This window comes from Dasypus novemcinctus, chromosome 5 (genome assembly GCF_030445035.2).
Source record: "Dasypus novemcinctus isolate mDasNov1 chromosome 5, mDasNov1.1.hap2, whole genome shotgun sequence".
Lineage (NCBI taxonomy): Eukaryota > Metazoa > Chordata > Mammalia > Cingulata > Dasypodidae > Dasypus > Dasypus novemcinctus.
The window spans coordinates 121,408,208-121,434,658 of NC_080677.1; the positions used below are offsets into that span (position 1 = coordinate 121,408,208).

The 26,451-nt window shown below is 38.1% G+C and overlaps 1 protein-coding gene across 1 annotated transcript; it reads left to right on the top strand.

Annotated features, from left to right (window-relative positions):
- WEE2 (WEE2 oocyte meiosis inhibiting kinase) lies at positions 1–26,041 on the top strand. Its single transcript, XM_071215521.1, has 11 exons — positions 1–330; positions 5,738–5,934; positions 8,673–8,724; positions 11,860–12,032; positions 13,234–13,355; positions 19,725–19,871; positions 20,522–20,629; positions 20,763–20,848; positions 21,592–21,762; positions 23,441–23,583; positions 24,982–26,041. Exons 1-11 carry the CDS (start codon positions 1–3, stop codon positions 25,136–25,138), a joined length of 1,686 nt encoding a protein of 561 aa, XP_071071622.1. The 3' UTR covers positions 25,139–26,041.
- The last annotated feature ends 410 nt before the right edge of the window (positions 26,042–26,451 follow it).

A 26,451-nucleotide genomic window follows, 5' to 3' on the forward strand; every position in this document is an offset into this window, starting at 1 on the left:
ATGGATGACAGTGATATTAACAAAGAACTGAAGCAGAAATTAAACTTTTCCTATTGTGAAGAAGAGACAGAGAATGAAGGGCAGAAGAAAGCACAAGAGAATTGGGAGGCCCAGAGCCAAACCCCAGAAAAGTCTGAATTTCAGGCCTCCGAGACAAAATTTGCATCTCCCCAAACCCCTGAACATAGCACATTTCAGGGAAGAGAAAAAGGGAGTCCAGATCAGAGTCTGAAGACTCCAGTGTCAGGCTTTCTCAAATGTCCTGAAACACCGGCACAATTGGACAGCAGGAGAAAGTTGCTGCATTGTGACAGTCCCTTTACTCCTAAAGTAAGTAAGCTGTGGGGAAAGAGGTACCAAGGACTCCAAAATCCATCTTCCTTAAATTCAGCTGATAAACAAGACTCATTAGTTTATGTGTCTATGATATACTTGCCTAACATGCTGCATAGCCTCAATTATCTATCTACTAGTGAAAATGAAGAAGGGTTTAAAGTTATCAGAAAATAATTGAATGTCTTATCAGTTGTCTTCTCAAAACCATTTTTGCCAGCACTATTTGGTGTAGGCCACAAATAAATCTTGAGTGGGAAAAGAATTAAAGAAATTGGAGCTGGAAGAAGAATTGTAACTAGTCCAACTTCTGCATTTTACAGATGAGAAAATCATGATCCCAAGAGATGAACTGGGTTACAGCTCACCAATGGCAGAGATAGGGTTAGAAGCCTGATTTTGGGGGGCTCAGGTATTCTGTCCATTACACCAACTGGCTTTATTTTCATGTAATTACTAATATTTTTTAATATAGGAATGTTCACATTTACTGTTTGAATATATTCATATCTCTTTGCTGCTGCTCTTCCCAAAGGAACTCTCCTCCCCTCCTTGGTCTAGTGAAGTGCAGGCTCTTCTGTTATTTATGAGCAAAGAGATAAATTGTTGATACCTCTTTATAAACTAAGGAGAACTAATGAACAAAGATCTCTAGCAGTCAGCACATTCCTTTATTCTTGTTGCCATTGGTCTCGTATTACATCCTTCACATTATTAAAACCAGAGTGGGGTTATGGATATCTCTCTTAGAGTCTGTGCCATAATATGTGATTCCCTGGGACTGGTATCAGCTCTGCTTCCCGCTGGCTCAGCTTGTGGTATTTAAGATTATCCTAATAACATCTGTGATCCTGATTGCAGCACAGACACTGTCAGTATGTCTCTTTAGTACCTGCTGTGTATGAGTACCATGTCTACCAGGAAATACTAAGTTTCTGGTTTTAACTGCAGGCATACTACTTTAATATGCTTGTGTGTACATCTGCAGGAATTTCAATGGCCCCAACACTAACCAATCAGTCATTCATTCCCTCATACATTAATTCATTTTTTGACAATCCACTGTGGGCAAGGAGCCTTATACACAGCATCTGCCCTCAAATAGCTTACAATCTAGCAAAAAGAGAGGCGATATGTCTATAAACACTGTGATAAGAGCTTTGAGAGTCCTCAAGCAGAATTCGCTGAGCAGACTGCTTCTTTAGTGAGCAACTGCTCAGGAAAGAAAGCAAAGCAAAGCATATAACTGGTAATGGAAGTGAAGATTTTGATATATGGAAATTAGGGAGAGAGAGCTCATGGTTCAGATAGAGAATGTGACTCTGAACAAGAAACATAGGTAAGAAAACATGATATGGGTTGGGCAAATGGTGTGCATATTTCATTCATTCACTCAAAATCTAACTGCTGGCAAAATCCATTTACTGCCTTCAAAAGTGCCCACAAAATGAATGAAGATGAATAAGTGAAACAACGAAAGTTTAGATCATGTATGCCAGAGAAGTGGGTAGGGGGTGATGAAGAAACATAGAGGAAGAATTCTGAATTAAGTTTCGTGAAATCAGGGAAGACTTTAAAGAATTTACTTTTTACAGAATTTACTTTTTAAGGAAATTAATTTTTGAGAGAAGCCTTCAAGGATGAGTTGGAGGTAGTCAGGCAAAGAAGAGGGGAATGGGAACTCTAGGCAAAATGAATTGCATCTACCAAGTTAAGGAGGGGAAAGAATTTACTTGAAAAATTGCATGCTATTCAGTGTGTCAGCCATCTGTGCATGAGAGTGCAGGAGATAAGGCTGGAGAGGTAGGCAGGAACTGGATCAAGATTTTAGTCTGAAGGTAGTTGAGAGAGCCATCTAATGGTTTTGAGCAAAGGCACTTTTGAAAAATCATGGCATATGTATGTACTGTGGTTTGGAGGCTGAGAAGTATTTACAACAGTTCTGATGAGAAAGGAGAAGGACCTGAACTATGACTGTGCTGGACCAAGATAACCTGAGAGATGTTTAGGAATTGGTAATTGACTTGATGGTGGGATTAAGAAAAAAGGAGGGATCTAGGATGACAGGTAATACTTTAGGATGTATTAGTTTGGGGAAAAGCAGAGATGTGGCATAAACAGTTGGATAAATGTGTCTGGAGTTCAGGAAGATAAAGAGTTGGAGATCTATATTTGGGTCTCTTCATCATATTTGGGTCTCTTCAACATTTAGGAAGAGTTTGAAACCATGGGTTGGATTAAGCCACCTAGCACCAGCCTCAGTTTAAGGAAAGAAGTGGTCCAAGTTAAGAATCCAAGATAACACCAAGATTTGAGGGACAGGCAGAAAACAGAGCTTGAGAGGGAAACTGGGAATGCAACTGAGAAAGCACACACTTTATGAAGAATGTAGTTTGGTCCATGGTTGGAGGATAAAGGCAAATATGATAACTAGGGATCTTATCCTAAAAACAAGGCTGCCATAAGAAAGAAGAATTGGCTTAATTCAGTCTACACAAGGGACGGAACTGGAAATCAAGAGAGATTGACTTCAGTCAAGAAGGACTTTCTAGCTAATTATCTAGACATAGAAGAACTTCCTATGGAGGTAATTAGGTCTCTGCGACTAAATACATTAAACAGTAGTGGATGACCACTGGGTAGAAATATTTCAGAAGGGGTTAAAGCATCCAGAGACTCATTGTACCAACTAGGACTTTAAAGTCCCTGCCAGTACCAAGATACTATGATTTTGTGTCTTTGTGGGTGGGTGCCTTCTCCTCTTACTATCTTCAGAAGTCAAGGAGACACCTCTCAAACTTCTTTTCTCTCTCTAAGAGAGCTGTTACTTTTGGAATTATCTAGCCCAGCATTTTGGAACACATTTATACTCTCAATCTGTGTCATCATTTCACAAATTTTAAATCTGTTTTTACTTCCAGGCAGAACTTCCTTTCATGAGTCTTATTCCAAACTATGTTCTTTTTAGATTTCAAGAGGACTATTCATAATTCCACTATTCTGGTAATAAGATCCATAGTCATATAATTAACATCCTTTCCTATTTCATAAATGGAGAGTAAAATTTCTCTCAGCCTTCATATTTCCAGACTGGAAATTCTAATATTGTCTGTCCTGATACAAATACTTTCTTGATACAAATACTTTTCTTTCTTACATGATTTTTTTTCTATGCCCTCTTTGTTTTCCTTTAGGTGTGGCAACGAGAAGCCACTGTATATATAGGATAGATGCACTGTACTTTCCATATGATAACCAGCATTTCAAACAAAAACTTAGGGACTACCTAATTCTGAGTCTCCTTTCCTGAATCACACTAGCTGAGAATTATGATCCTAGAGTATAGTTTTACTTGTTTTCAGCCCTATATAAACATGAGGAAAATTGTAGGTTTGTTAGTGAAGTTCTGGCCGGAGCCCCGGGCTATTCACCCAACGAATTTCAAGAGGTATGTAAAACCCTTGTAAAACATCTTGACTCTGGCAGTGACATGTTTTTCCTTATTTCTTTTGTAAATATTAGGTTACTGGGTATGCTCTATGGCTTCTTTTGTTTTTGCTTATATCAACCGTTTGAGTACAATGTTCATTCTTTAATCATGTTGTAGTCTACTTTCTGCTTCTGCACAGAAAAGTCATAGGCAGAGATGACCAAAACAGTAGAGTATTTTTAGAAAGAGCATCCCAGTACAATGGCTATACTGTGAGGTTCTATCCTGGCCTCGCTGTATACTGCTGTATTCTTGAAGCTCTCTAACACAAGCATTCCTCTACCCCTGACACTTAGGTCACAATGGCATTCTGCGCTGTCTCATCAGAATTCTTTGTTTTTGGTTTAGTTCCAGTGGCCAGTTAGGTTTCAAGCCTGTGAACTCTTACTGTACCCCACTTGGAGCGGTAAGTCATAATCATTTTTCTATTTTTCAGAGTCAGCCACTGCTGAGCCCTGATTCTTAGCTTATTTAAGGGTATTTATTTCTCAATCTCTCTATTCCATTTCATAGAGCTCTTCTCATTTAATGATAAATTTTAAGTGGAATAGGAAGACTCTTCTTTAATGTTTACATAGCCTATGAAATCTTTCCCTTACAAAGTGATTTCTTAAACATGGATGAACTGCTGATTAACAGACCACGTGTCCTTAAGAGCTGGAACTCATCTCGATACTATCGACATCTAGCCCAGCACCTGCTACTTAGTAGATGCCAGACAAATGTTTGGATAAAAACTCAAAGGGAAGTTAAAGTATTAAACTCTAAGAGGACAAAGACTAGGTCTTTGCTACAGAATTATTTTCATTTGTCTCAACTAAATATCCTCATCTTTAAAAGTTGGAGGTAGGTAAATGTTAAACATAAAACACCTGCCACATAACCCAGTCATTCCATTACTAGGGAGTTACCCAAGAGAAAAATAAGCATAAGTTCACAGAAAGACATATACACAAATTTCATAGCTGATTTATTTATAATAGCCAAAAAAATCCAAAACAGAAAACCAGCCTGGAAACAACTACAAATGTCCATCAAAGGTGAATGACTAAACAAACAATATAATATCCATACAGTAGAATATTACTTGGCACAGTATTGATATACACACATTTTGTTGAGGGAAAGAAACCAGGAAAGAATAGGACATACCAATATAATTTTATTTATTGAGAATTTTAGAAAATGCAAGCTACAGTGACAGAAAGCACATCAGTGGTTCCCTGGGGATGTGGGTAGAGGGAGGAATGGATTACAAAGGAGCATGAGGAAACCTTTGGGGATGATAGAAATGTTTATCTCGGTTGTAGTGATGGTTTCACAGGTATATACATATGTCAAAACTGGTCAAATTTTGTACTTTATCTTGGTTATTGTGCTTCAATTATGCCTTAAAGTTCTAAACTTTTTAAAATGAAAACATAAAAGTTGGATGTAGAACAAGATTGGTGATTTTCATAGCTATCAAAACTGCCCAGAATACCAGTGAGAAATGGTCTCATGATTCAGAAGATTTAAAGCAGAGGTTCTTAACAAGGAGTCAATGAGCTTGAATTGAAATTTAAAAAAAAAAAACCATTATTCTCATGGGGACATGTTGGTGCAGGTGTGGTATATTTATTAAATATTACACTGTATAGTGTGGACTTAGTAAGGGGTCCGTGGTTTTCACCTGACTGGCAAAGGGATCTGTGGAACAAAAAAGGTTAAGAACCCTTGACCTAAAAGCAGAGACTGAGAATCTGTTTTTTAAAATAAGAGGACCAATTAGGATGCAACTAATTTGCATTAAACTGATAATCTCTAAGGCCCCTTTCAGCGATAACATTCTCTGGTTCAAATATTAACTGACCAACTGATACGGAATTTTTTTTTTAACCCCATTCTGATCTGCCTTTTCTTACTCTCATTCAGAGTCTGACAAGCCAGTCGGTGGTTTCTTCAACAGGAAAGTTACCCTCCCGAGGCTCTAAGCATTTACGGCTCACACCTGCTTCCTCCACGGATGAGATGACTTCATTGGCTCTGGTCAACATTAATCCCTTCACACCAGAATCCTATAGAAAATTATTCCTACAATCCAATGGCAAGAGGAAAACCAGAGGAGAGCTGTAAGTGCACTGTTGCCTATGACTCTTGAGAACTGACCATACTAAAGCTCAAGTGACAGGAGAGAGATCTCTGTTCAAATGAGATTGTATGATGGCTTACATATCCTGTCCCCCTTCCTCAATGCCAATGTTGGTTTGAACCTGCTTTTCACAGGGATTTGGGCAACTTTCTACTCTGAAGTGTAATGTACATGCCTTCTCTGAAAGAGAGCAGGGCAGCGTGAGTAATGGACCTCAAATGTCCATTAGGAAGTTGAATGGGCTATGGTATTGCAGTTGGAGAAAGGTATAGTTCACACTTCAAAGACTAAGTAACTTGCTATTTTCAGTCTGGCTTGTGTAAATGGTGATGGGAGTTAAAGAGCAAGTATTTGAAGTTCTCAGCTGGTAATAGAAGATTGGCTAAAAAGAAAGAGTGTTGCTTTCAGAAATGCTAGAAATTGAAAAGCCTCAAAGCCCACTGAGTGGTAGAATTTGTGTAAATAAGGGCTTTGCGTGCTACTTATGGACACTTCTTTACTGTGTTCCTTGAATGCTGCTTTTTAAAAAAAATTTTTAAAGAAATGGAAGCATCTCTAAAATGAGATAATCAGTTGTGATCATATGTACTTACAAAATAGATACACAGCTGATAATCTAAAGCCTGCGGAGTATTTAATATGTAGTGTTGAGTTCATTTCTTTGGAATTAATGGTTATTGTATTAACCAAACTTGTGATCAGAACAGGCTTACTCAATACTATCTCCTGGATCTTAAATAAACAGGACTTTAGCCCAAATGCACTGGTCTACTTATGTTACCAAGAATTCTAATGGTTTCTAAACTCTAATGATTTATGTCTTATGAAAGCCATCAGGAAAAAATGGTTAATTTCAATTCCTGGCAATGAAAGTGGTGACAGTTTAATAACATCACTTAGTGATTCTCAGAGGGTATTTTTCCTCTCATTTATTGCATTTTTATTATTTTATAAAGTATTTGAATGTAGTATTAAATAAGTCACAAATTCCAGGATCAATTAATTTCCATGAATATAATCTTCCATTTGCCTTTTTACCCTGTACTTCTCTGGAAGAAAATTCTATAGCTGGCTGATCTAGAAATTGAAACATTGTTTAAAAATACAGACGGCAACTCCTCATGCCAAATAGGAGGTATAGTCAGTTACTTCAGCTTATTGAAAAGTTATTGAAAATATCTTAGCTGTGCATAGAGCTTACTCTGCTATTGTATTAGTCAGGGTTCTTTGGGGAACCAGAACTGACAGGAGATATCTGTAAATAGTATGAGATTTTATAAACTTGTCCCATGTGACCATGGGGAGGTCAAGTCCAAATTCTGTGGGGTGGGCTGCAAATCAGGGGCTCTGATGAAGGGCCTTGATGAGTTCCCATGTGATGCTCTTTGTCGGAAGTAGAGATGAGAATTCTCTCTCTGAATGCTGAGATCACTTCCCTTTCCAAGCCTTCAACAGATTGGATGAGGCATCACTCATTGCTGACAGCAACCTCCATAGTTGATTATAGATGTAATCAGCCATCTATGCAATCAACTCACAGATGATTAAAGTCCATCAGTGAGTTGATAGGCTGTTTCTCAAAAGGAGAGTAGTTATCTGCAAAGGATGGCAGGGCTTTGCTCCAAAATCCTAAGGATCTGGATTATGATTCTCCTATAGGGCCTGCCAAAGGCTCCAGACAGCATCTCTCTTTGCCACTGACTTCCAGCACCATTCGATCTGCTGGATCATATGACCCAAGCGGTAGAACGGCTTGCACAGCAGCATGCACCTATTGCAGAGCCTTCCCTTGCTCCAGCCCACACTCAAAACTAGCAGCTTTTCTGGTCACTCAGTAAATGGCCAAAGTAGCACACCCAAATGAGGACTACAAAATTTTGTAGACTTTGTCTACAAAATCCACGGAGGCTTCTTCTTTGGATGTAGGAGGGGCCAGGTGCAACAGCTTATCCTTCACTTTAGAGAGGATATCTTGCCATGCCCCACACCACTAGACACAGAAATTTCAGTGAAGTAGAAGTCCCCTGTATTTTTGATGGATTTATCTCCCATCCTCTGACATGCAAATGCTTTACCAATAAGTCTAGTGTAGTTTCCTATAGTTTACCTGTGAACTTAACAAAACATCAGTTTCTAGGGGAGGTGGGTGTTGGAAGGGGGAGTGTGGTGTGGCAGTGAAGAGCATATGTTTTGGAATCTGATGACATATCAAATTCAATTTCTGCCACTTAGGAATTATGACTCACAGTTATTTGAACTCTCTATACTTTGGTTTTTTCATTTAGGGAAAATAATGCCAACTTTCAGTTTTTTGTGTGTGTTCTATACTCTTTCTTGCCTCCAAGTCTTAACACATTTTGTCCTATTTGCTTAAATTCTGCTCTTTTCTCTTTCCCATACCATAGCTAGTTCTTACTCATTTCTCAGCTCTGGGAAAGATGCTACACTTGAAAGAATGAATTGAGTGCTATTCATGATATATCTTGGTATCTTCTTTTAAGGTTATCCTGGGTTCTTAAATTGCAATTTACTGTTGTTTTTTTTTTTTTGTTGTTGTTGTTGTTTTTATTCCAGCACCAAAATAATAAATTGAAAAGGAGAAGAAATTGTCTAATTCACTGTTACTGCCCTAGAACCTAGCATAATATCAATAATACCATAGTACCAGGTTCTGAAAGTACCAGCCATACTTCAATAAAACTTTTTTTTTTTTTTAAGTGAAGAAGCTGGTCCAGGGGAAAGCAAGATAGAACAAGGGCTGCCTGCCAAGGTGAGCATGCTTCCTTGACCCAGCTGTCATAAACATGGTAATTTCATTCTTCAGCTTTTCCCCTTCCCTCCCTCCATCCTTACTCCACCCCCCTAAAACATGCTTTGTAGCTTTACAAATGTGATTTTCATCTGAATTTATCTGAAATCTAATCAGGGTCTGTCTTCTTTATTGATTGTTATTTTCCAGAAAGTGTCTGATATGTATATTGCTAAGTCATTACATTGGAGTATTTTTAAATTAAAGGTTGCTGCTTCTATCTTTGATCTTGGAAAGAATTCTATACTCAGCTAGTGAAGGGAAAATCAAGATATTTAAAGACCCCAGATGGAAAAACAGAAGAGAGAAAAATAGCATGAAGGAGAGAAATGGTGTATATGTAAAATTTTGGATATTGTGTAAATATTTATCAGTTTTCATACTGTTCATAATCTTTGATCTAGTATCCCTTATTAATACAACTTAAGAATATAATACTTTAAATATTATCCTGAGAGCTGTTTATTGAAGCTTTGTATATAATAGCAAACAAAAAAGGGGCGGGGTGAAGGAAGGTAGGAAAGAAGGATAAACTAAATTTCCAACAATAGGAGAATGGCTAAGTAAATTATAATTTTAATTCAGTAAAATATTAATTTGCCATAAAGATGTTTATGATATCATGAAAACATGCTTATGCCCAGTGTTCAATGGACAAAAAAACTCAAAATTTAAATGCTGCATGATCACAACTTGTGTGTTACACCTAAGTACAGGGAGAGCTGGAAGGAGCTACAACCAATATTATTTGTCTTTGAATGGTAGGAACTTGAGATTTACCTCTTTCTCCTCCCTCAAAATTTCCAAATTTTTTGAGGCAAGTTTTATTTTATTTGGATTAGTAGAATGTGTTAAAATTTTTAAAATGTCCACTCTTAGCTAATATAATCATTGTGAAGAAGAAGGCTGTCAATATTGAGAAATCCTTAGACATCTCAGACATCAAAGTAAGGTGGCACAAAACACCACTTGAAACATCTTTTCCTTACTACATGAGTTTCTGACTCAAGCCTTCACCATTCCATATAGATCCTACAAGAAAAAAAAATTCATACAAAAGTTACTGCCCAAGATAAACTTACTCTCAAAGATCTTTGAAATACCTTTCATAGCAGTCAGTATATGAATGTGAAGCTACAAAGGTGCATGTGTGCATGTATTTGCATATCTGTGTATGTGCAGTGTGTATGTACATATTCATATGTTTATACATTTATAAATCCATCTGTACTGGGGTTAGTAAAAATACTTAATGTAGAAGAGATGGCTTATTATTATTGAGAGAATTCTAAGCCCAGGAAATAACTTTTAATGCTATGAAGGCCAGGTAACAGGCTACCAGTGTGGGGTGGGCTGATGGCTGGGAAGACATGTAGATGGCAAGCTGGCTAATTTGGTGTCCAAGATGAGAGTGGTGAAGGAGTGGGTGTGCAATTGAGGCCTTTGCTATTGGAAGAGATGAAGAGAGGACTGGGCAGGTGTGGGAAATCTAGAGATGGTAGAAACAGATTGAAATTGGCTAAGGGCAATGAAAATTGCAGCTCTTTTTTGATGAAGACTGATTAGAACGTATGTTGAAAATGAAGACCTAGGAAGAGCTAAGATTTTTTGAAAAGTTAGATGAGAAAGAAATTCTTGCTAATGGGGAAAACTTGACTTCAGGTCAGCTGGATTGAGATTCACAGAAATAAATATAGATTTTGGTCATAATAGCTACCAGTTCCTAAGGATTTATTATGTTCTCGGCATGGTGCTAAGTTATTTATATGTTCTCAAGTAATATTTAAAAGAGCCCTGAGGAGTAGTTGCTAATGTCCTCATCTTACAGATGAGAACACTGATGGAGAGGCTCAAAAGATTTGCCTGGGGTGGGTTATTATTAGCCACGTAATGAGTGATGTGGCTAGTTGGCCAGTAGGGGGAGTGGTCACTATAACCAAGCTATTACTCAAAAATACTGTGTTTGAAAATTTTGTTCTCTAGACTATGATGAAAAGATTTTCATGAAGCAAACTGAAAACAAATATGTATGGTCAGCTCAAGATGAAAATATTAGGTACATTGTGCAACAGGTAAAGAAGAGAGTCAAAGGGCGGTGTCTTTTTCAAAGATTTTTTTAAAAACTTGCCTCCCCTCCCCTTCTACTCCTCCCACCCGTTCTCCCAGCCAGTCCTTCAGCTGAAGACAACAGCTCTGGGTCTGCACAAATGTGACCCCTGTAGGAATATATAGAGAACAGCATGGCCAGCCGGAGGAGAGAATGTGGAAAAATATGTGAAGGAAATGTCAGTACAGAATTGTGTGGAAAGTTACAAAGATCACAAAAGGAGGTAGTCAGTAATCTGAGAGATTCTTGCTACCACAAATACTGATGTAAACAGAACCCATTGGATTTGCCTCAAATGTTTTTTAAATTAATTTTATTTTTATTTTTAAAGAAGCTTTAGATTACATAAATGCTACATAAAAAACCATAAGGGATTCCCATATACCCCACTCCCTACCCCTCCCACATTTTCTCACACTAACAACGTCCTTCATTATTAGTATGGTTACATTTGTTACAATTAATGAACCCATATTGAAGCATTGCTACTAACCATGGACTACAGTTTACATTATAGTTTACACTCTGTCCCACACGATTTTGTAAGTTATGACAAAATATACAATGGCCTGTATCTGTCACTGCAATGTCATGCAGAACAAATCCAATGTCCAAAAAATGCCCCCATATTACACCTATTCTTCCCACTCCTTCCCCTCAGAACCTTTGGTGGCCACTGACTTACATCAATAATAAGGGTTCTTCCATTGCTAGAATAATAATAAGTCTATAGTAGAATAATAACAAGTCTACTTTTGTTCATTGTTCCTTCCCCAATCTTGAGGATTTGGGAATGGTGATGCCAACTCTGCTTCTAATTGAGAGGGGGCTTAGATCCCATGGGGTAGATGGTTGGAACTATCTTGCTTGCAGTTGCAGACACTCTCTGAAAACTTTGAGCAGTTTAAGAATGTAATATGCCTCAATTTTGTTGTTCACAATATGTTAGGAAGAATTATTTTAACTTCCTTTCTGTTAAAATATTTCAGAGAAGTGTCCTACGAGAAACCAACATGCATTCTCGCTATGAAAAAGAATTCTTGGAGGTAGAAAAAATTGGAGTTGGAGAATTTGGCACCGTCTACAAATGCATTAAGAGGCTGGATGGATGTGTTTATGCCATAAAACGCTCTACGAGACCTTTTGCAGGATTGTCAAATGAGTGGGTACCTTCAAAATGTACTAGAAGTATTTTAACATATCAGAACAATCTTGGATATGGAAAGCTCTTTCTTGTCAAAATATTTGAAAATAATAACATTTAATGATACCATTCACTGCTTTTTTTTTACTACCCCCTAACTAGGTGTTTCCTCATTTCCATAAATTTCCTGAGTTTTTCAGATCAGAGATGAGTTATTTCCCAAAATGACTCATCATTTAAGATAGCGTTGGGTTTTTGTGTGTCGTCTTGACTTTTACTTTCTATTACTGGTCTTACTGCTTAAAAAAGATTTAAGGAATAGATCTTTGGATTGATCTTCTGGTGCATTTTTAGTTCATCAGAAATATCACAAAGTAGAAAATTATTGTTCTCTCACTGGCTTATCGCTACTTTGTTTTAATAATGAATTCAATAATAAAATTTAAAGACTACCTGCAAGGAAAAATGAACGTTTATATTTCGGTCCCAGAACTAATTGTTCAGTTTTTCCTTAATTGTAAGGAAATATTTTCAGAATTCAGCCAATGCTTTTTATGAATCATAAGGATATAAAACTTAACATACTGAATCTGAAACTACAGGCTTTAGAATTCTTAATTTTTATACTGAAATTCATCAAGTACTATAATTTGCACATCTTGTTTTAGGCTTTCCTATCTATGATGACTACCTCTCCCCTAGACTGTCCCTGTGACGCTATGTCATATATGGCCGAGCTTTAATATTGACTCAGACTGTCAGCTTTCACAGCCAAGATTCAGGGCCCATCACAATAGCCACAATCAAGTCTGTGGTAGCCTTCTCTATAAGCCCACTAAAATTTTTTGGAAACCAGTGGCTATGCAACTTATTTTTTTTGGAGATTATGGTACAGTGAAATTAAGACCTGAAGCATGTCTGCTGTTGAGGTAGTAACCGCCTAGGCCCCCTCTTTACGGATGCTGTGCTCAAACAAAACAGCATGGGGTTTGGTTCCGGTCTCAGGAATTTGACTATGGGCCAATCACTTAACTTTCTAGAGCCTTAGTCCTTACTGTTCTACCTTACCAAGTAGTTATGAAGATTATGTGAGATAAAACTGTAACAACCACTTGATACATGTCCTGCCGTTGTTAACATGCCCTCATATTTTTGTCTTCTCAAAATATTTTAGGGTATATAATCTTGGTTAATTTTTCTCAATGCGTTTCCATCTCAGGAATTTGTCTTTGCGTGAAGTGTATGCCCATGCAGTACTTGGGCATCACCCCCATGTGGTACGTTACTATTCTGCGTGGGCAGAAGACGACCACATGATCATTCAGAATGAATACTGCAATGGTAAGTAGGTGGGCTAGTTCCTCTGGAGAGGGAGGTGGAAGAAGTCTTTGACTCCTCTTCATAGGTGATGACGGATATAGCAGAGTCATACCTAAAAAAACTTGGAAGCAGAGAGTTGGACAAAATGAGTTGAGCTGAAAAGGAATTTCCAGGGTTCATGCTTTATGACATACTTTATGTCTTTCAAAGCCAGTATGTAGCTGATTCACAGAAGCTATCATTCTCTTTACATTGATGCTTCAAGAGAAAACTTTGACCCTACTGATTTGAATAATAAATTATCATTTTACCATTTGCTGGGTGTTCTAACAATACAAGCTGTAGTTCCTACTATGGGGGGGGGTGTTAAATTTTTTTTTCATTGTACCTTGGCTAGCTATATAGTCAACTTTGATTAATTTTCAAGTGGATTCCAACATTTCCCACTACTTGCTTCTTCTTACCTTAGCGTATTAGTGTTCTTACAAGTGTAAGGGTGGGTGGTGCTGGGACTAACTTAATGACTTCAGATATATTCTCCTAGGCCCATGAGGGCCTATTTATATCCATAGTAATCTGGTAAAACTCTCTTTTCTGAGCTACTTAAGTCACAAAGAGCATTGTGTTGGTTCAGCATATGTCTAATCTATGATAAAGGGGTTAGCATAACAGCCATTATATACTGTTAGTCTTGGAAATACTTTTCAAAAATATTTTCAGTGGTAAAGTAGAAAAGTGCTATCAAATTGAAGAGAAACTTGCCCTAATTTTGGGACTGACAATCCATATTCTGGCCACAATAATATTGGATAACCAGTCCTCCCTCACCCCCAATACACATGCTGAGGTGGTTGAATAGTGCAATCTGTCTTCCTGTAATTTTAGTACTACCAGATAGTCCCAAGGATGTATATCCAGCCTATCTTTTGAGGATAGTGATCTCTGATAAAGCCTTATTAAATAGATACATAAGTGAACATTAAGTAAATAACACTGTGAGATGCTAGAAACATAAAAAGTGGCATACAACCTGCAAAATAATGATGTGGCATTTTCCTAATTTTAAGGGTAATGCTTCCTAGAGCCTGGTTTCCTTGCAGCCGTCCCTATGAGCTTTGTGGGTTTTTTCCCTTTAACTCACTCCCAAATCCTTTTTGCCAATAATCTATTACTAAAAAAGAGTATGCTTGTGACTGAGAGGTTGAGACTCTTCTTAATCATTTCTTCCTAATTCCATTTTATCATATCTTGAGATTTCTTATTTTTTGCTTTCTCCCTCCCTTTGTGTGAGGAAGATTGTGTTTTCATGACTTTTAGCTACCAAGAAAGATAATATCAAATATTTATTATCTAAAAAAATTAATCAATAAAATGAAACTATGTTTAATCTGATTTGGGACAATGTAAAGACTTCAACTTTTCAACAGCAGAAAAGATGGTGTGATTAGTCTATTACAAATCATCTAATTTATCTCCATATTTGAAGACCTGCTATATGCTGGACACTATTAAGTTTGAGGGTAAGAAATACTCTGGGGTGAAATAAGGTAAGTCCTTATCTTCAAGATTTATTCCACTTAAGTTACAATGACTACGTAAGAAACAATTAGGTGAAAACCTAGATGGTACACCTATCAATAAAAAGCATTCAGAGAAGATGAATGTGAGCAGGAGGTGAGAGGTGCAGGCACAGTGTGGTGGATTGAGCCAGGTTTTAAAGTCAGGTAGGATTCAAAGCCCGGCTCTGCCATTGACTAGTTGTATGATCTCCAGCATATTGTTCCTTCTCATTGAGTAAAGGGATAGTAATACTTCTAAGGGAGAAGTTTGAGAATTAGCAAAGCTTGTGTGTTCAATGCTAGCACAGTTGCCAATACCTGACACACAGTAGGAACTCCATGGTAGTTGTTATTAGAGTAGCTCAAGAAATGTTCATATAAGGGAGGCAAGACTTGAATTAGAAATTGTAAAAAGATTACTAGAGTTTAGGAAAGAAGAGGGAAGGCATCTGGGTAGGGGAAGAGCATGCAGGCAAAGACATAGTGTTGGGAGTGGGCCTGACTTAGCAGACAGCAGGAGCTAACATGACTGAGGTGAACCCTGTATATTGTTTAGTTGTAGGAAATAAGATTAGCAAGATAAAGTATAGGAAGACTATAAAGGGCCTCAAAAGTCAGAAAGTGGATTCTGGACTAGATGTGATACATCATCTGGAATTATTGTTCATTCATCATGGTGGTCCACTAATTTCAATGGGTGCTTGCTGATTAAAATGTAACTTTGATTTGTCAAAATATAATATACATTGAACCTTTCAAATGTGTACCGTTTATGGAAAATAAAGCAGGCCCCTTTATAATTTGTCTTACCTGTAGTTGTAATCAATGTCAAGACTTTATCCTACAGCTCTAAATAAAGAATAATAAATCCAAAATATTTGTTAGCAGCATAATAGCCCAGTGCCTCATCCCTTCTCCCCTCCATCCTATGCTTCTCCCCCTCACCTCTTCTTCCTCATGTCTTGCCTCCCCACACCCACCTTTAACTTGGCCTCCCCTACCTGTCAGACTGGAACATGGAAAGTTATGATTTTTAACTTAGATTACAAATTAGATAAACTGGATGACTAGTATCAATCTCATTTTCCCTACTGGCTCTCCTAAGCCCTGAACTAAGCAAATGTTCCCTCCTTTTCATCTATCCCTTCCAAGTTTCTGTACAAATTATCTCTGGGCCAGCCTCGGAAGTCTGAAGGTTTTCCAGTAGTAGGTTGATTCTTCAAACCTCAGGACTCCAACTGATTCAGGATTGGACTATTAACCTCCCTGAAGGCAGTATTCCCTTGTGACATCTTCGTCAGTGAAGTTTTATGAAGCACCCTTGCCCAGAACAATAGTTCTCACACTTGTTTGGGTGATGAAACATCCAGAAATCAGTCTGGATGGAACACCATGGAGATTGGTTATATTTTTCCATCAAACAAACGAGGAACAACTTTACCAGCAAAGTGTGCCTGCATTACAGCAGCATCATAAAAATCATGATTGTGAGCTGTATACAAGCATGAACCAAATGGCCTGTTGAATTCAGCATGATCTGTTTTGACATTTACTGATAGAAGGCATTTGCTATTTGTTTTAGTATCTGTTAGGCCCCACTAGCAGACAGGAGAACATGGATATATTTTCTTTTAATTTTTATGCCAAGTAGGTAGTTTTTAATCTTGATGGAGGGACACAGCAGCTCATCTCACAAAGATGGTCTGAGAAGGTGGAGCTGCCCAGGAGTTGGTTATTGCTCCCTGGGGCACAATGCTTGTAATTACTGTAGCCTCACCCGGTGGGACCTTGAGTTAAAGAGCGGAATCGGCTGGCTGAGATTAGGACGGATGAAGCTCACAGTTGATTCAGCTTTGCTATGACTATACACATGTAACTCTTAATACAACTTAGTAAAGAACAGTTTATTCTCTTCTGTGAAGGATGTGGATCAGCTTTAACTGTAGCAAAATAAGGGTATTCTAATACCTTTGCATAAGTGGGTTCTTTTCAATAACTTCTATTGCTAATTATTACTTGACTGACTTTAATTCTAATTTTACCGACAGAGCTTCCAGGTATTGAAAAGCAGGACTAACACTCATCTAGTTACTAGGAACTCGGGGGATTAGAACTATCTCTGCCTATAATCTATAAGAACATATTAAAAGATTTTAAGTACTCCTAGGATGCTTCGTTTTTTCCATTCCTTTTAAGGTGTTAAGGGGTCCTTAACTTACTCTTTTTTTTTTTTTCAAAGATTTATTTATTTCCCACCCCAACCCCCCGCCCCATTGTCTGCTCTCTGTCCATTCGCTGTGGGTTCTGCATCCATTTGCATTATCCAGCAACCCTGGGAAACTGCATCTCTTTTTTGTTGCGTCATCTTGCTGTGTCAGCTCTCCAAGTGTGTGGCGCCACTCCTGGGTGGGCTGCGCTTTTTTCATGAGGAGCAGCTCTCCTTGCGGAGCACTCTCTTTGTGCATGGGTCACCCCTACACGGGGTCACCCCTGCATGGCATGGCAGTCCTTGTGCGCAGCAGCACTGCATGTGGGCCAGCTCCACACGGGTCAGGAGGCCCTGGGGATCGAACCCTGGACTCTCCATATGGTAGATGGATGCTCTATCAGTCGAGCCATGTCCACTTTCCTTAACTTACTCTTTTTTCTTCCCTCTGAAGCCAGAGTAGACATACAGTTCAGAAAATATTTATTACATGCCAGACCTTAGGAAACTGAAGATGATAAGATGCACTGCCTGCCCTTAAGAACACGCAGGCCAGTAGGGAAGCAAGAGTTCCAGTGGATATCAAAGCCCTGGCGGTAGCCTTCCTCTCTCTCTCTTTTTTTTTTTTCTTAAAGACAATTCATTTAATATCACAAAGATGTCAATTCTTCACAAGTAATATGTACTTTAATTTGAGAGCAGTTAAATATAAACTGAGCACAAAAAAGGGATATTTTTTAAACTGGGAAAAATAATGAGTTATGAGCAAAAAAGTAGATTGATAAAATGTTAATTCTTTGGGGAAGATATCAAAAAATGCTCTGTCCATTAGCCTAATTAACAAAGAAGAAGAAAGAATGCACAAACTTACAAAATTAGAAATGATGAACAGTAAATAATCATAGAAACTGGAAATTTAAAAAATTGTAAGAAATTGTGTGGCACAATTCTCTGCAAATACATTTTTAAACCTAGATAAAATACATACGTTCCTAACACTGACCATAATACATATAAAATGTTGAATAGACAACTTTCCATAAAAGAAATAGAGAAAGTTGGTCAGAAAAAACTAGCCCACAAAAATCAGCAAATCCAAACAATTTTACAACAGAACTGTAGCAAACCTGGATTAGATTATTCCAATGTTTCTAGGTTCCAAAATGTAGAAAAAGAAAATCTGCCTATCCTTCCTCCTAAATACTTCTTTAACCTGATCCTTCCTTCCACGCCCACTATCATTGTCCAAGATCAAATCCTCGTAAAATTTGCCTGAACTCTCAAGTCTTTCTTTTCTCTTTTTTGTCTTTATTTTTTAAATATTACATTTAAAAAAATGAGGTCCCCATATACCCCCCACCCCCCTTACCCCACTCCTCCCCCCATAACAACAATCTCCTCCATCATAATGAGATATTCATTGCATTTGGTGAATACATCTCTGCGCATCACTGCACCTCATAGTCAATGGTCCACACTATAGCCCACACTCTCCCACGTTCCACTCAGTGGGCCATGGGAGGACATACAATATCTGGTAACTGTCCCTGCAGCATCACCCAGGACAACTCCAAGTCCTGAAAACGCCTCCACATCTCATCTCTTCCTCCCATTCCCTACCCCCAGCAGCCACCATGGCCACTTTCTCCACACCAATGCCACATTTTCTTCTATTACTAACCACAGTAGTTCATGAATAGATTATCAGTAAGTCCACTCTAATCCATACTCTATTCCTCCATCCTGTGGACCTTGCCTTCCTCTCCCTTGTCACAATTATAACTCAACTCCGAACTTAGTCACTGGGTGACTGTTTTTAACATGCTCCTAGACACTCTCTCTCCCTACTTAGTCTTCCTTTCTAATCAATGATCATCTATATAGTAAATCAAGTATTTCCTAAGAAGATTTCCTAAAAGAAAAAACTGTAACTTTCTTTTGTGTAGAACTGCCAGGACCCTATAATTTGGCTGAAGAGTCTGTCAATGAATGGTAATTAATGAAATAAGTGTACAGAAGCACTCTAATACTTTAGGGCAGGTATGTCTAAGATCAGGGAGTCATATGAATCCAGGACTTATTTTTATTTTTAGATAGCTTACATAATAAATTGGATGATTAGTATTCATCTGATAATCCTACTGGCTCTCTTGAGCCAAGTAAATTGTGGTTTTATATTTTCCTTGGGTCAGCAGTCACTAAATGCTCTCATTTCATGATATATTTTAAAGGAATTAAACTTAGAATTCATTAATGGAATAAATCATCTATATTAATAATAGCTATATAGTTAGGCCTGATATAGGCATTCTGGTTTATATGTGCCTAATACTTAGGTAATCCATAAAAAATATTATTTGGGGAATAATCCAGGCAGTAGAGCCATTATATTAAGTATGTGGGATACTGGAATTTTCCTTTCCTCTTTAAAAGTTCTAAACTTGTTCTTCCAACATGTTTGTGATATAGACAGGGGGCAGAAATTATGATTTACACTGACCCTGAAGACTTGTTGGACTGAAGCCATTCATGAGGAATTTGCTGAATATTTACTATATTTTTGATCTCTAAGACTAATACCCTTTCTGTCATTCTGTGGGGTTACTCTCTATTGTTCTTTCCCAGGTGGGAGCCTGCAAGCTGCTATATCAGAAGCCAAGAAGTCTGGCAATCATTTCCAAGAGCCAAAACTCAAGAACATCCTTTTACAGATTTCCCTTGGGCTTAAGTATATCCACAACTCTGGCATGGTGCACCTGGACATCAAACCGAGTGAGTATTTCATCCCTTTGCCATATTTTATTCTTTCCATATCATCATCAGCATCTATTGCCTGTGTGTTTATCAATGTCCAAAAAGCATTTGCTGGCAGAATTCCCTTCTTTCATTTGTCTCCTCTTAAAGAAATTTAACCATTTATTCCTGGACCCAGGGGACAGAGAGGCAAAAGACTCTAATATAGCGAGGTCAAACTTTGGAAATAGGTATTTGAATGATTACAGAGGTAAATGACAGCATGTCTGCTACATCCCAGTTGTGTTCAAGTACCAGTGCTAGATTCCTTTCAGTTCAGCACTAGTTGAAGGGAGCAGCAGTTAGAGGTTTTGTCACTTACTAATGTGAAACCCAAGGACAACTTGTTGTTATTCTCTTTGTTGTTGTTGTTTGAAGTAACCTTACCCTGTATGAAATTAGCTTCTTCAGAGGATGGGGAATGCATGCGGTCAGTTTAACCTAATAGGCCTTATCAATACCGGAACTGTTCAGAAGTAATAGGAATGATCCCTTGATCATTGGAAGTCTTGTGACATGTATGCAGAGGAAGAGAAAAGGAGGGAATCTGAAATATCAGTTCTAGAAAAGAATCTTTGGGGTGAAAAACCTTAGGAATCATTATGTAGGTCAATTCTGTATTTTTTCAGGTAACATCTTCATTTGTCATAAGATGCAAAGTGACTCTCCTGTAGTTCCAGAAGAAATTGAAAATGAAGCTGATTGGTTTCTCTCTGCCAATGTGATGTATAAAATTGGTAGGTTTTCCTTACACCTCTCTCAGTATACTGTCGTCCTATAAAACTTATACTGATGACTCCATTTATTCCATTCTAAGAAATACATGCTTTTAAAGAGCTCTCTCTTTCTTTTTTTCTCCTTTTTTTTCAGGTGACCTGGGCCATGTGACCTCGATAAGCAAACCCAAAGTGGAAGAGGGAGATAGCCGCTTCCTGGCTAATGAGATTTTGCAAGAGGTATAGATTAGGGAAATGTAGGGTATTTTATAATCCATTGAACCTTCTGACTCTCAGATGAAGGCTCACAGTACAAGACATGAAAAGTATATTTGTGATTTAAATGTACAGTATCTATTTTCCTATTCAGAATAGACATTAAAGGATAGAAACTTTTTAAGTTTTTTTTAAAAAAAAAGGTCAAAAGAGAAAAAAATTTGGCTTAATCAAGAACAGGTCCTCTACTGTTTCAAGTGTTCCTCAGAATTCCCAAACTCATGGTTTGTCTGCTAGAAAAGAAGACTTTCCTCCGTTCTTATTGGTCCCAGCCATCTTTATCATACTGCTAGTTCTCAGAGCACCACCAGCTCTGGTCACTGAAATGATGTTTAGCCAAAGCCCATCTTCTAAGATGTGTGTCAAGTCAGAACTAACAAGAATATAACTTCCTCCAGGATAATAATCAGGAAAAGAAGAGTCTTCCATTCTTAAAATCAGTCAATTTATGCTTCCAGCCCCTTCAAACTCAACAGAGGAAAATGGTGGTAAGGGTCTGTCTTGGACTCTACAGGGCACAGCATTGTTAATTAGATATATTTTTGCTTGCTTTATCTTCTTTAGAAGTAAACTAACCACTCCAAATTTGACCTGTCTGCTTAGGACCATATATGCACTCAAATGAACCTCTCCTCCTAGTTGTATTTTAGTCTAGACTAACTTTGCTTGGCAAACTAACTGCTGGTCTTCCTGTGTTCTGTTTGAAGGATTATCGACACCTTCCCAAAGCAGACGTATTTGCCTTGGGGTTAACAATTTCAGTGGCTGCAGGAGCAGAATCACTACCCTCCAATGGTATTGAATGGCATCATATCCGCCAGGGTAACCTTCCAGACATTCCTCAGAAGCTCTCGGAAAGCTTTTACAATCTACTCAAGGTGATATCTCTTATAAGATGAAGAGAAGATGGAAATGCCTATTTTGTTTTACTCTAATGGCAAGTAGGTGGAGAAAAGGAAATGAGGGACGTTGGTAGTGCCATTAACGGTAGGAAGGAAAAACCTACCATGACTAGGAAGCCCAGAAAAGCATAGGACAGGTTGAAAGTATCTAGAGGAAACTTAGAAGATATCATAAAGCCTTTTGTGTTATAGCTTGTAAAATCTTGTTACAAAGATGATTTTTTCAATTGCCCTTTCGAACACTGTATGTTAAGCAGGTGGTATCCCATTCTGAAGTTGAGGAAACCAAGACTCAGAGCAGTTCCTTAACTTAATTTTCACAGTCCGTTGACTAACTCCCAAATAAAAACTGGTCTTTTGGCTCCTACTTCAGAGTAAAATGGTGGCAAGTCATTCTTTTGGCTCCTATTCCATTAACTATTATCAATGGTAAGATATGACTAAGAGTTAAATTTTGAGGGTACAGAAGTCAAGCTACTTTATTAACTAGTAACTGATAATACCTCCAATTATTTGAGTTATTAGAAGAAAGGCATAATGTCAATTCAAGCAGTTGTTACTTGTACCTAGTGATATATGAAGCATGTGTAGTGACAAGGAAAGAAACATATCCCTGAGAAAAGAGAGGTACAAAAAACCTTACACTGTTGGGACACTTAGAATCATACAAAGGACTTAAAAAACAAGAACAGATTAGGATCCCTAAAACAGCCTTAGAAATATCTATTCTTAGGAGATTATATTTGAGTTTTGCAGGTCACCCAAAAATTACAAAAGTAGTTATAAACTTGTCCTTCTTGACTTCTTTTACTCTCATGAAAGGAGGTGGCAAATCCTTCTCCACCTGGGTCTTCTGTTCATAGTCTAATTAACCATCTCTGTATAGAAACTGCTCTTAGATTTTGCTGATACTTATTGAGTACCTAAATGTTGGCCATGTGTTTGGTAATACAAAAGTGTTAATTTATTTAATTCTCACAAAAGTCCTGGAAGGCGAATATTATTATCCCTATTTTCAGGAAGAAGAAACAGAGTTTCAGCAAAGATAAGTGACTGACTTAAGTTTACATAGTAAATGGTAGAGCTGGCTGTGAACTTTAGTCCCCAAATGGAAAGTTCAGTGTTCTCTTCATTAAACTACATTGCTAACTGTTATATATAATTAGGTATGTTCTAATTCATGTCATTTTAGGTTATAGACATCCTCTACCTGAAGATAAATGCCTTAGGGATACTGTCATGGTGGGAGAATCTTAATTTTAAGAGAAAAAGGAGCATAATGTAGTAGAATGAAAGCTGAACCAGGAGTTGGGCAACCTGCATTTTGGTATTGGTCAAGCCAATAATTTGACAAGTTACTTTTTATTTCAGAGCTTCAGTTTCTTCTTAAAATTAAGGATTAGACTAGTTAATTATCTAGCCAGATCTAAAAATGATATTTAAAGACAAGTCAGAGGTGTGGCCAACTGATGCTACTGGACAGGGATGATCTTCTTGTTCATGGTGGGATAAGTTTTAATTTCTTTCTTTCTCTGCACAAAGGAGAACCAGGGTTTCATAAAATTGACCAGCAAAAGTTGGGATGGAAGATTGGGGAGGGGAGGTTTCCTAGTAGTGAAACTTCTGTTTTATTCCTTTTTGTCTATGTCATCAGAACATGATCCACCCTGATGCAGAGCAAAGACCATTGGCGGCAGCTCTGGCCAGAAGTCGAGTTCTCCGGCCCTCCCTGGGGAAAACTGAAGAGCTTCAGCAGCAGCTAAACTTGGAAAAGTTCAAGACAGCCACACTGGAAAGGTAGATTTGCATGTTGGGATTTAGAAAAAAATCTATCTGTGTACTAGCACATATGACTGATCTGGTGTGTCTTCTCCATGGATTCGAGTGGAACCAGACATTTGAATACATGGGTCCTGCCCAAGGAGCCTGGTAGCATGAAGCCCTTTATGAGAAAGAAAATTCCAATTAGTGTAAAGGAAGCAAAAGTGAGGAATACAGTGAGATAAAACTGGTGAAGAAAAACTTAGGAGGATTATGAGTGAATGCAGATATTCAAGAAACTGTTGGGTCATCATTTCATGTAGGGTGATCCCCTAATGTAAGATGATCACTAAATGTAAGGTAACCTGTGTAAGGTGGGCTGAGACCTATTTTGGAAACTCATTGCTTCAGGTTGAGAGAGGAAGGCAGATACTCTGTCCTGGCACATGTTTAGATGAAGATGTATTTTCTAAGCAAAAGAAGCAGTCCAATCTTGTATATTTGCATGTATTGATTTATTCATCTACACCTTCATTAAGCAAATGGGAATTAATTAAATGGGGTAGGGTTGGGATATTTAGGCGGAATTCTGAAGGAGTTTTTAAGAGATAATTACATCTACTGTTCACTGTTGAAAATACAAAAGAAGGCAATGAAAAGTGATCCTTGCCTAAAACAGGCTTAGAAATCCAACTTCTCTTGGATGATTAGTGGGAAAAGTCCCCAAAATGATTCCTTGGTTATAAGTTGCAGAGCTGCTAAGCCTTTATTTAGTCAGGTAATTCTTTCTAACATTACATTACCAGAGATGGGTCCCTACATATTCAGATGGGGCAGATGTCCTCTTGAAATATTCTAGACTGCTGGGGGTTGACAAACTTTTTCTGTAAAGAGTTAGACAGTAAATATTTTGTGCTTTGTGGTCCTTATGGACTCTGTTTTAACTACTCAACCCTGCTCTTGTAATATGTATTAGTCAGCCAAAGGGGTGCTGATGCAAAATACCAGAAATTTGTTGGTTTTTATAAAGGGTTTTTGGGGTAGAAGCTTACAGTCACCAGGCCATAAAGCATGGCAGCCTCACCAAAGTCTGTTGCCATGTGTTGGAGCAAGATGGCTTCCTGGGTTCCTCTCTTCCCAGGGCTTGCCTTTCTCTGGGCTCAGCTGCTCTGCTATCTCCACAAGGCTAGCTGTAGACTATCAGGCAAATGGCTCATCTCACTTCCAGGGGTCTGCCGTTTCTAATCGTGCCTCCTCTCTGGTCCTTTGTATGCTTACTTCCTGGGCTCCAGCATAAAAAACTTCAATCTCCCTTCTCTACAGTGTGGTTTCTCTGTGGGTCCTTACCCACCAAGGGGGCAATGCTAGTTTTGATAGTAAATGTTATCTCTAGTTGGGGATCAGATAACCTTATTTCCCCCTTTTCATTGCCAGGGAACTGAGAGAAGCTCAGCAAGCCCAGTCCCCCAAAGAAAATATCCATCAAGGTGACCCAGGGGTCTCTGGAGCCGACACAGGATCAAGAAGCACAACACGCCTGGTGGGAGGAAAGAGTGCAAGGTCTTCAAGCTTTACCTGTGGGAAATCCTGAGGGAATGGAGTTTTGTTTTCTCTTTTCCCATTTTCCATAAGGATTCATTTCACACCCACCATCCTTCTACTATATAAATTCCAGAAATATTTTCCCATACTTCCTCTTATAAATTTGAAAAATTAACCAACTTGAATGCCCAAAGATTTCAGAAGCCACTCCTAATCCTAAAACTATGAAGGGTTTTTATTAGTAATTGTCCCAAGTATTATAACTGGATGCCATCTCTCTTTTGTTATATTCCCAACACTACCTTCCCACAATTTATGTGCTTCTCACATTTGTTCTCACAAAGGGAAAGCATGGGCCATTGAATTATAAGAAGAAGAGGAAGTAGCCCTAGGCATGGTCTAAGAGGTTCCTGTTGCCAACTACTCACTAAGGTTCCCAGGGCTCTCACTCTACATAGAAAAGAATAAAACTTGGTTTTGAATTAAGGTAACAGCTTATGAGAAAATTTGCCTGAATTTCAACAGCACTTCCTGTGTCATATGATACAATTCCTAAAAGAATTCTCAGCTACTTTGAACTCGTGGTTCTCCTAATGCATTTTCTGGATGGAGACAATCCCTTTTCTTGATACTGTATTTATTACATAAATGGCTTCACCATTATGTGAGGTGGGAAGAAATAAGACGACATATAACTTGAACATTTCTGAACTGGCCATTACTTTTTGGACAAAAACACTGAAATTTAATTTGCTCATTCTCCTTCAAACTATTTGCTTTGACTCTCTTGTGACTGTTACGTGTATTTTTGATTTTCTGGGTGACATCAGTTTCTTTTGATCTTAGAATTTGGCTTTGTTTTCTGTGATTTTATCATATTTTATTCAATTACTTTTCTCTGTATATATTTTTACAGGAATATTTTTAAATAAAGGTTTTTATCTTGTCCAAAGCCAGATATGGGTGAAGCACTCTTCTTTGTGATCTGAACTAACTAAAAATATGATAAATATATGCTGGAAAACATTTCTTAAGTAGATGGGTGAGAAAACTGGGTAGGTTGGTAGTTGTTAGAGGCTTGCAATAATAAACAAGCTGTAGCTCAGTTTCTCCTGATATGCACTGGTGAAAGGCTAAACCCATTCCCCATAAGCCTATGTGTTTAAGGGCATGACTTCCCCACATGTTAAACAAAGAAACCACATACAGATGGGAGTAAAGGGAAATGGAAACCTTCCCTACCTGCATATCAGAGGGAGATAAAAATCCCTAAAGATCAAAGAAACATCTGCTCCAGCAGCATTCCAAGAAACCATAACTCCCTAACCCATTATCCTCTAGATACTATCAGAGAAAATTTTC